This window comes from Perna viridis, chromosome 6 (assembly GCF_037379345.1).
Source record: "Perna viridis isolate PV_CMFRI_1.1 ecotype Kerala chromosome 6, ASM3737934v1, whole genome shotgun sequence".
Classification (NCBI taxonomy): Eukaryota; Metazoa; Mollusca; class Bivalvia; order Mytilida; family Mytilidae; genus Perna; species Perna viridis.
Genome location: NC_142450.1, coordinates 23126245 through 23137816, shown reverse-complemented (window position 1 = coordinate 23137816; position 11572 = coordinate 23126245). Strand labels below are relative to the sequence as shown.

The 11572-nt window shown below is 32.6% G+C and overlaps 1 protein-coding gene across 1 annotated transcript; it reads left to right on the top strand.

The window, feature by feature from the left end:
- The first annotated feature begins 4399 nt into the window (after window positions 1-4399).
- On the top strand, window positions 4400-8378 carry LOC148614135 (uncharacterized). The gene is made up of 8 exons (XM_088586166.1): window positions 4400-4775; window positions 5173-5307; window positions 5654-5728; window positions 5918-6000; window positions 6252-6342; window positions 6509-6579; window positions 7061-7325; window positions 7539-8378. The coding sequence occupies exons 1-8, from the start codon at window positions 4601-4603 to the stop codon at window positions 7916-7918; spliced, it is 1275 nt and encodes a 424-aa protein (XP_088442292.1). The 5' UTR covers window positions 4400-4600; the 3' UTR covers window positions 7919-8378.
- The last annotated feature ends 3194 nt before the right edge of the window (window positions 8379-11572 follow it).

Sequence of the window (11572 nt, the reverse complement as noted above, 5' to 3'; positions counted from 1 at the left end):
TGACTTCTGAAGAACTTGTGGTTTCTGTATCTATCTTTGTTGTTTCAGCAGGAGTGGACCCATTTTTATCCAAAGTTGTGACAGTTCCTTCATGTATTGTGGATATTTTTACTGGAGCGAAAGTAGCCCGTGCTCCAACATTGGAAGTGATAACTGTTGTAACCTCTTCATCGGAAGTAATTGTGTCGTCATTTGTCATGGTAATCGTTGCAGTAGACGTACCTTCTTCGATAATATTCGTATCATATATAGCTCTTGATGATGCTGTAGAAGTCGCATCTACTGTCGAAGTTATATTAGAGTTTCCTAATGTCATTTCTCGTTCTGTATGAAATTGTAATGTAGTCGAGGTCGAAGTGTTGTCGAAAAAAGTAGTATGTTCAGTTGAAAATATATGTCTTTTTGTTTCTGTATTGTTTTCTTGGACATTGTTTGAAATATTTTGAGGCTCCGTGATGTTGGGTACAGTTACTGTTGACTGTACACGAAAAGGGAAGCTGAGGGCTGTAATAGAGCAAACAAATATATATCTTTAAAACATTACTTGGACATAATCATTTCTGTGTCTATAGTAATACTAGAAACAAATTTATTTTCTGGTCACGAATTTTCGCGATTTTAATGTCACTTAAATTTTGCGGCTGTTTCATTTTGTGTCTACATTTTTTTTCAAATATATACTCCGTTAAGAAAGAAATTATTTCCGGCGATTTATTTTCGCGACGTTTTCTTGCTCATGAAGTAATCCAATTACCAAACAAAAAAGTGCAGCATCCCCCCCCCCCTTTCCGAGAACTTTTACTGAAAGATGAAGGAACAGCATAGTTTAAGAATTGATAGACTATTATTTGTATTTTATACTTATTAGTTCATGTTTTGCTTAAACACACCTTGTAGCATTTATAGTAAAAAAAGATATACTAGTTTACAAGCCACGGAACTCTAATTTTTATCAGGAAAATTTGGTTACCATGGCAACCGACAGTCCAAAAGATGAAACTATGAATTATATTTTATTTTCATGAAGTAATAGTCTAGCCATGCAAAAATAACAGAAATTAGTCACTGCGTGACACATCATGTCAATTGGCTACAGAGAATAGTTGAGGTTGTTCACTATCAAAATTCCGTAAAAGCGGAGATTACTTTAATAAAATGATATATTAAAAAAAACCGTGATGTACCATTAAAAGTGTTTTGAATGAGTGTACGGTTTATTTTTTTATTTTATGTTATTGCCAAAAAAGCCCAAATTTCCGTTGAAAATTATACGAATTTTGAGTTGACCTCGGGAATGTGTATACAACCAACCCTGGGAAGATAATGTTGGCATTCATTGATTTAAAGTCTGATGTATCTCTTAAGTAAAAAATTTAGCGGCATAATTGAACGTTATACCCACTTCACATACACGAATTTTTCTGACGAATTCGTACGAATCTTCAAAATTTACAAGAATTGTAAACTCACACGAATCATTGCGAATAAGCCACTGTCACCGGTGATTTTCAAACGTTACCAGTATGAACAATCAATTCATCTATGGGTTAACGATAACAGATGCATTTCAGTTAAATACGAGCAATTTACGAATGCATGCGTTATTGTTAAGAATAATTACGAGTACAATGCAAATCGTTACGATTTGGTCCAAGCAATGATAATTAACGAATGATTTACGATAACCTGACGGTTTTTACGAATATTTGCGGTTTATTTATTAGTTTTTTAGTAATGTTTTGACCACGGGAGGGGGTCACTATTGTTAAAATTTGATATGGGGTGCAGCTTGAGTTGGAAAACACCCCGTTCATACATATTTTTCTGCAAGAAACACGTACCCATTCATACATTCTACTACTGAATAGCAGGGAAGTTATATTACAAACCCTGTGCGTACCTAACATTTTGTTTAATTAAGAGACCATTTAGGTGTCAAGTAGGATGCAGAAAGGCAATAATATCAAACATTTAATTGTAGAAAAAATGTAGAAAAATGATCCATTGATAAATGACAGCCCACTGACATAGGAAAGGGAAAAATTAATGACCCAATTATATATTTTAACTCTAGAAAAAACAGACCCATTCCAGCGGCACGTCTGTATATATTGGTATATAGGAAGTGACACCCGTTTTCTTCAAGTATATAAGCAGGTTACACGTAAATCAGTTACTGGAGGTAGATATGTTCGAAAATCCTTTAATACTTTACTTGACATATGGTACAGTCCAGATTATTTTATATGAGGAAAAAAGATCCCCTTAAACACAATCTCTGCTATTTTGTAAGAAGTTTAATCTCAACTAATCTTACGCAGATACAATTACATCAAAACCAGGCGCGGGTCCAAGGACTGGCGTACCGGGCGTACAACCCCCCCCCCCCAAACTAAATCGGTAAGGAAAATTTTTTCACCTCAAGTTTCACCCCATGATATTTTTTGCCTTGCTTTGCACGGCATTTAATTCAATTTACGCCCCCCCCCCAACTCAAATCCTGGATCCGCCCTGAAAACAAACCAATACAAAAGAACCTAGCAAATACTTATAATTGAAATAAATCATACAAGTTTAAAGAAACATTTTAAAGTTCAACATCTGGTTAAATGTAAGTCAATGCCTCTATATTTTGATTGGCACAGATGTCTGATGTAACATGATAAATAGCTGACTTATGTAAGTATTTTTTCTCACCATTGTTGCTTTCTAATATTAATAAACAGATTTTTTTTTTCAAGTTCCAAATACTTTCAGTTTATTCAAAATGACAGAAAAAAAAAGTTGTTTAGCTTATATTTTATTTTGCTAAATGGAGATTATTTCACTTACACGCACATATTCATGAAATAATCAATTACATGCAAGTACATGGCATTATATTGAAATAATTATATCCAGCATCTTGTGATTAAAACTCATTGTAATAACAAAAATTATCATCTTTGATGGCATGACAAGGAAATCAATTCATTTCATTTCAATATTATTGTATGTGAAAATTGCTAATTTTCTTGTTTTGTGATCAGAAATTAAAACAGATAAGGACATTTTCCCCCATTCTGCTGCCTTTAATGTTTGTTTATTTGTTCGTTTTGGGTAGTTTGGTTTTTTTTTTCATTTAGGGTGTGTGTGTGTGTGTGTGTGTGTGTGATATTCTGATGAAATAATAATTGTATACTAGGAAATGACCTAACAGCCTACTTTTCGACACTGGTTTTTGAAACTACTCTGCATCTAAAAATTGCTGGTGCATCGACCACCCAAACTTTAATTTGGCCTCATTATTTTGATAGTGTCTGTCTTTATCAAGACACATGACACGCAGAGTAATTTCAACGGCACTAGCAGGAGGGCATTTTTCATTCTTTTCAAACCTTATTGACGCGGAATTCAAAACCATCTGATTGAGGGCAGGCAAATTTTGTTGGGCCAGAATATTTATTTCTGAAACATGCCGGTCCTCCTCTTTCAGAAAAAATGAATGGTTGTCCCCTAAATTATGTACGATAATAATCATTTACTATTCGACTCTAAGTTTCAGTACCGCAATATAAAATATAAAAAACGGCACAAGTAACAAATACATTAACTAATATGAACTAAAATGGTGAGCAAATGAATGGAAATATATATGTCCCTCAAATATAAGTACCATCTAGAGTTAATTTGCTTTGTATCGAAATAAAGAGTATCAAGGAAACCAAGATTCTAGCGGAAATCAAAAGAATGTAATCCAGCGGCGAAGACCAGACATGGAAAACTGACGTGCACAACAAAGAAAATAAAGTAACTAAAATAATAAATACAAAGAAACAAAAGTAAATGAGCAACTCGGACTCCACTAAAAACTGGGATCATGGACCAGGTGCACCGGTAGGGTAAGCGTCCTCTGCTTTTCTAGAAACACCCGCCAAGTTGCTCATAAAAAGTTAAGTCCAGAGCAGACGAAAGAGGAAAGGAAAACTATGATACGTCGAACAAATCTGTTTTCACGATGCAGATTGATACATCGTAGCGATCCATGTGATGACGACCATAAAACTTCTGTAGTGATAACTTCAGTCTTGTGGCAACATAATCCTGTTCCAGAAGCCTAATTGTACGAAGTCTAGCGCGATACAAAAAGTCTGCAAAGTTACGGCAAGCTCTGGCATAACGTATGAGTTGTTATATGAAAACTCCATAGGCAGGTGGTGAAGGGATGTTGCCACAGATGAAAGAAAAGTTGACAGTGAATGAAAAGTCATCACGTTTGTCGTAAAGTTTGGTCAATAGTTTTCCTTTACCATCGATCTCCAAGTGTAGGTCAAGACATGAGGCTGACTTAATTTACAGTGTCTGTAGTATCCTTGATCTCAATTTCTTTGGGGTAGATGCGATGTATCAAATCCCCGAGACTAGGATTGTTTAACGATAACACGTCATCTATATAGCGGAAACTGAGATTAAAGGATCTAGCTAAACGATGTTCTTTTCTTTCGGATCAGATCAGCTAAAAGGGCATTTTGAATTTCATTATAGGGTAGCACGGATAGGGTCAAATTTTGAAAAAAGATAGGGCCAAGGAAAAACAAATACAAATAATGTGTTTTCTGTGATGTGGACCGCCATGAACTTTGTGTTGACGCTACCGCTTTGCGTGCAAACGCTGACGTCACTGTTAACGACGTTGGCAACCCTACCATCGATTCATCATCGATTGAAGCGTGTAGACGTATTTGCAGAGCGGGGATTGTATTTTACCGATTGCTTTTTTATGAAGACATTAGAAGGTAGTCTTATGCTTTACTGTAAAATAAAAACTTGATTGTATTAATGAGAACAGTTAGACATTGCTTTTGGGAAAGAAAAGCGATTGTAAGCAACTTTTGTTTTATTCGCTTCTACTGACGGTAATTTAAAAAAAGGCGATAGATATTTTAAAAATGCTTAAAAATACGAAATCTAAGTTGACCTAAATGTTCGGTTTTCGGTCATTAATAACTTTGCAATGAGACCACGGAGAGTTACAGTTACCTGGATTCATGGGCATATATCCGGCATACAGTAACATGACACTGGTTATGAGGTGAAAGTTAACAGATTTCATTAAAGAAAAACTAGATAACATGCATCGTACATTTCTTAAATACAGAGATAAATAAACATTTCGGTTAATTTTTTTTTCAGTTGTTATGGAGAAAGAAGACATAATGGGTCTTATAATAACGGATGAAAGTGCCCTCTCTGTGGTGGAGGTCCACTATTCTATAGAGGACTGGCAGATGACAAAGGAAAACGCAGAGAATATCAATAATAAAAACGGTAAGAAGATATAACCCCCGTGTCAAAATTGATAGTCTTAAACTATATCTCATGAAGCTGAACACGGTCTCGTACGATTGTCTTTTAAGTTAGACAACTGAATTTTTCCAATTAAACAACTACACAAAATACAATTTTACATGATGTTTATACAATATCATTATGTATTAAACATTTAAGAACAAACTTGAAAAAGGATTTCGGCCAGCATATTCTTGTGTTAAAATGTTTTGTCTATCTAACGAAACGGAACTTATTAACTTTTTCATGCTCTTATTGAATTCTCCATACAACGATTTTTATATTTGATATAGGAGCATTGTGATATACTTGTTATTGTTTTCAGGACGAATTTCCAACAGCCAGAATTGTCAGTCCGTCAGAATGAAATCTGTAGAAGCAGAATACAAGATTGAATTTGGTATGTTCAAGGAATTTTCCCATATATCATGAAACGTCTATATGTAAATGAGAAATTGTTGATCTTTTTTTTTTGTATCTGTAAACCTATTTTTTGTATTTTTGATGTCTTAAAAATAAATTTTATGAATGACACAGAAATACATGAATAAGGCAAGCTACTATAAGGAAAGAAACGTGTACTTTTTAGATGCATTGCAGAAGCAGAAATGCCAAATTGACGAACAAATAAGTGATCTTAGAGCCGGAAGAAATGGGACTCAAACAACAATAGTAAGTGAAAGTTAATTCTGAATTATCAGTTGGACTTTCAAGTTTTATTGTTCAGATTCCTAGTTAAGCAGAGCTATTGTAACAGACAGTATTCAGACTATATCAATAGACACATATAAGAGCCAAAACCAAAAAACAAAAAACAAAAAACAAAAACAAAAGGAATGTTGAAATAATGTTACAGTCCATAAGATTATACTTAAATTGTGATAAACCCAAGCATCACGAAATTAAAAATGTGTTAATTGTAGATCATAGAAGCACCCAGAAGTGAAGAGACTGAGAACCATGAGGATATATTCGCTGTCCACCAGGAACAACCTGAGATGGAGGGAGATGATGGTGATTAACTTTTGTTTAAACTAGTTGATTACAATAATCTTTTCAGCCTAATTTCTTGAGACCCTCAAAGTTGAATTTTAAAATTAAGTCACACTGATTTTTAGTTAACTGTCATAATTATTATCTAGTTCCATGCATTTTCCATGACAAATTTTCTATTTTACAGTTGATACAAAAGACTTGAATATGGCAGAGAGAAACGACAATGAAATTATGCTTCCAACTCACATGCTAAAGGTATGTTTCTCATAAAATTAATTTGTACTTTCATTAGCTTCAATTGTTTCTAACCTGTACTGTAGATGATAAAAATAAAGATTGCAAAGAAGCCCAAACATATAAATACAAAACGCAAACTGCTTTCTGCAAGCTAGCAAACACTTTTAAGATAAAAAAAAAACACACATGCCCACACACAAACATTTTTTCTCTCTGAAAACTATCCTATATACCGGTACATTTTTATACAAGTTTTTAGTTTGGCTCATATTATTGTTTTTTGTTTGTTTGTTTGTTTGTTTGGTTGTTTGTTTGGTTTTTTTGTTATTGTTTTAATTAATTCTTCATCCTTTTCAACCTCTAAATATCTATGGTAGGCCGCCCGTCACATTATACTTGACCAATATGTATACTGCTCTGGATGTATCAGTTACATGCATCTCACACTTCATCGAAGTCACATGACCAATGTGCATTCTTCTCCTCGTTTATTGTATAGGATGTCAGCAAAAAGGAAAAGAAAGAAATAAAAAAGCTAGTGAAAACAAAAAAGAAAAATGAAAAGAAGTTACAAAAGGTATTGGACAAAAAGGCAAGATTATACTATCAGATGGAGGAGGACAAAAAGAAGGCTGAAGAAAAGGAAATGTGGAAAAGTTGGCATAACGATGTAATGAAAGAAATAAAGGATGCTAAAAAAGAAAAAGAAAGGTCGAGAAAAGAATTGAAGAAGGAAAAGAAAGGGACTGAAAAACAGGAGAAAAGTATGTATAACTCCCCTTGAATATAATAGTATATACACATGAATTATAAAGTTACAAAGAAATTTGCCATTTGATAAAGTAATGTTATAGGTAATTAAAATCTAATGTATATGGTACAGAGTTAACTTCACTTGAAGTCCTTTGAAAGTAGAAGGAATGAGTAAAATGACTTTATGAAAAGCCTTGTAATTACTTTTAATTTAATTTTTTTAGAATGTAAAAAGAATCAATACAATAACAAAGATGTAAAAGACAATGGGTCATCGAAAAATGTTACAGAAAATAAGTCATCAAAAGTTGTAACAGAAAACAAGCCATCAAAAGATGCAACAGAAAATTTGCCATCAAAAGTTGTAATAGAAAATGAGCCATCAAAAAATGTAACAGAAAATGAACCAACAAAAACTGTTACTGAAAATGAAACAACAAAAGATGAAATGCCTAGAAAGAAAGTTGAAGCTCTGTTTTATGTAGGAGGATACACTAATGTTGTCGTAGAACATGTTGATATAAAACAAAAGAAGAAACTTGTTGACAGGATTAGGGGACTTTTCTCTTGCTTCCCATGCATTAAGAAAGTAAAGTCAAGCTGAAGAATAAAATTACTACGAAAAACTATTGTTGAGAACAGAAAAATAAAATTAAATATATATATAAAAAAAAGCACAAAAAAACCAACTAAAAACAATCAACAAATACCCCCTAAAAATGTTACTGTATATTAAAAAACAACAACAAAAGATCTAAGAATGTCAGATTTTGTTACGATTTTGAAATGATCTTTAAAAAGTTTTGTCATTGATTACTCATTTTATTTTGCGCATTTACGTTGTTATTTATTTCATTTTTATTTAGTTTATCTGAAGATATGTATTTGCTACTCATCAACTATATTGTCCTACATTTTGTCCTGTGTACAAACCGGAAATAGTTCTGACTTGACTTGTTTAATGTCTATATTGTACCATATATATGGTCTATATTCACTTTCTTTGTGTACTAGATAAGTTTGTGAAATGTAATTCATTGTTTGTAATAAATCAAATGATTTATGACTTACGTGATAATTCAGGCCAAGCTAGATATGTTAAAATTTTATATATATGTAAAGGTCTGAAAAATTCCCAACGATGTTAGAACTGTCAAATTTGCGATGCAAATTTTTGGTCGTTCCCTCCGCGGGACTCGAACTCGTACCGCTGTGACATCTATGGCAACACCGCCTGCACAAAGTCCAGCGCCCTAGACCACTCGGCCAGCTAGATAGATAAATAGATAGTATTTCCAAATTTGGTAATTGACAAAAATTGGTGCCTTAAAATCAACTGAATCAGCAGTTATCATGCAATTCATGGATAAAAACTAAATGATTCTTTCAGACGGCCATCAAAGTGTTTCTGGTAAATTTTTAACGAGGGACCACATAGCTAGGATTCTTATATAGTTATAAGATGAAAGGAAATTTATAAATAATTTTACTGTCAACAGTCCAGAGACCTGTAAAGCTTCGTAACAATCAATTACGAAAGCCTGTTGATTCAGAGGAGTTGTAGATTGAAAGTAATTTGACAGAACATCATACTCTCAGAAAGTAATTAAAAGGGAGGGGTTCCTCACCAGAAAGGTATAAAAGGAAGTTCAAAGTTTTCATGACGGATTGCGCTGATTTTGGTTAATATTTTTCTAACAAGAATAACAATACAATAAAATTAACATTTTATGGGAATCTGCGAAATTAATTGATATCTTTTCATGTTTTTCTCAATAGACCACAACTTTATATTAGTGTGTTAAAGATGTTTGTATAAAATATCCACCAAATATCATCACTGGTGTGTTAATATCCTAGACTCGAGTCGACTCTAACATGTTTAGTACTTTGTCCTGTACTACCATACATCGTTCAGTATTTGTTGCGACTGTCCCAAGTCGAGAATTTCTGGTCTCAGTGTTTCTTGTTTCGTTTTCATCTTTAGTTTATTTTTGTTTCTTGAGTATATTGAAGGAACTCCTTCGCTATACTAGTGCATAATAATGTTTTGGGGCCAGCTACAGCCTCACCTTCCCTTTGGTATGAGGGTTTCCTCGTCGTTCGTTGAAAAACAATGGGTGGGCTTGGGCTAACAGTTTCTTTCCGGTGGGATTGTTCTCGTTATATAATCATACATGTAAATATATATTTTTTTAGTCAAAGCAAAACTTTTGTCTTAAAGTTTTGAAAAGTACTTGTTATAATTTTTATAACGGTAGTACTGATAATCTCGTTAATATTGTTTAGGTGCTTGACAATGTGTAAAATATAGTGTTTCGATGCCTGTTGTCATTTATATTATCCATTACAACTTTTTTTTTAAATCTTACATTGTCTAACTTTTTGAAGTGGTATTTATCTTTTTTGTGGTGAAGATCATGGTTTTGTAATGAACATATTACAGGGTTGTCCGATATAAATACTCGATTACGTAACCTTGAGAGAGATCACTTCTTCTCCTTTCTTTGTTTTAGAAAAACAAACGTTAGCAACAACGTTTACAACAAAGAGCTGAAGAAAAAGAATTGTGGAATGTACCACAGTGAAATATTGAGAGATATAAAGAATGCTAAAAAGGGGAGTGGGAATGGAATTAGCAATAGAGATGAAAGATATTGAAAGAAACGAGAGAAGATAGTATTTTAACGAAGAAAATATGCCACAGCAAATAAGCTGAAATATTGCTGCTCGGACGTTAAACCCCAACAAACAAAATCAAGTCAAAATGAGAAAAACATTTACTGTATATTAAACATGAATTATTGCATTGAGCAATTGGTTTATACAAAAATTCACCCCCAAATTTTTTAAAAATAAGAAAATTATGATTTAAAATATATTGACAAAGAATTTTTTCAAATAGTTATAATTTTTTGTTCCCGTTTACATATTTTTTGCTGATTATTTTATTTGATTGGTTTTCATTTCGTCCGAAGATATTGAAGTTTTTTGTGCATTGCTAAACATTTTGTTTTCACTTAACTTTGTGCACTGTACATAGAAGATATTTATCTTGATTTGTATTCCTAACTGGTTTTTCGATAAGACATAATCTTGTAATCTTTAGAAATAAATTTCAAGGCCTTTCGTTATTAAAATGTTTTCTAATAGTTTTACCTTATAATGTACAGATAAAATTTCAGTGTGCTTTTCTAATATGAAATCTTTTTGAGACCTATTTGAATCCTCTTACGGAACGTTCACCTTGCGTACTCTGTAACCATTCTTTTACAGCGAGTAAAGTGGTTAATTACAGGGGATAAAGTTGGTTTTCCCTTGATTAAATTATTATTATATAATGAACCGTCATTTATTTTTTATTTTCTATTCTTTTAATTCATTTTTTATTGATAAAATATTTTTTTCCGAAGCAAATATAGGTATCATAAGTACAAAGTATTTGAACATTGAATACTTAATATACATAATATTTATTTACAATATACTGTTTTTCATATTGCTTTTCATGTTATCACATTATGTAATACTATATATATATTTATAGATTTAGTAATAAATCCGGTGTCCTCTAGACTTGTTGGGCTATCGGCAACTTAATATGAATTTTAGTTATTACTATATAATTAGGAATTATATATATGGAGTAAAGTGTATACCAATACCTGAAGTGTTAACGATACTTTATAATCTAGTCACAGTTAAATCATTTAAAATACTGTTATATTTCAGAATGAGGAAGACAGTCCAACGTCATAGATTCCGTTCAATGGCATTTAATGGAAAGAAAGCTGATTACATGAGTGTAGACTTATTTAACCCAAGAAGCATCTCAAAACAATTAATATGTAATCCATGTATTTTCACTATTAAATATGGGTGTAAAGTTTCTAAAAGGTCCTTATTCATAAAAGAAAACTTACATTGAATAGTTCAATGCATTCTAATGGCTGTAGGCGTAAGCGGATAAAGAATTGTATGTGACGAATTTAAAATAACGCAATGTGTACAACTCCATCAATACGTTGTAATCATGTCACTTAAAACTGTTCTTTTTTCCCCTATGTTTTTTTCATCGTAGCCTATTTTTCCCTCTTAAACAGTCATATATAAAAATCATAATTGAAAACCATCATGCATTTTCCGTTTGCTTATTCTCACCAATCTCCTGTGCTGAGGGTATACATAGACAGATCCAAATGGGGATAAGTGTAGCGGAAGTGACCGAATAGTCTTGGCTTACAACTCTTTATTTCAC

Bases quoted from the DNA above. Each gene is read 5' to 3' on its own strand.
- LOC148614135 (XM_088586166.1), top strand. From the start codon at position 4,601: ATGTGGACCGCCATGAACTTTGTGTTGACGCTACCGCTTTGCGTGCAA. The intron at 5,729-5,917 runs GTATGTTCAAGG...TGTACTTTTTAG, and splicing joins AGAATACAAGATTGAATTTG to ATGCATTGCAGAAGCAGAAA. The intron at 7,326-7,538 runs GTATGTATAACT...TAATTTTTTTAG, and splicing joins GACTGAAAAACAGGAGAAAA to AATGTAAAAAGAATCAATAC.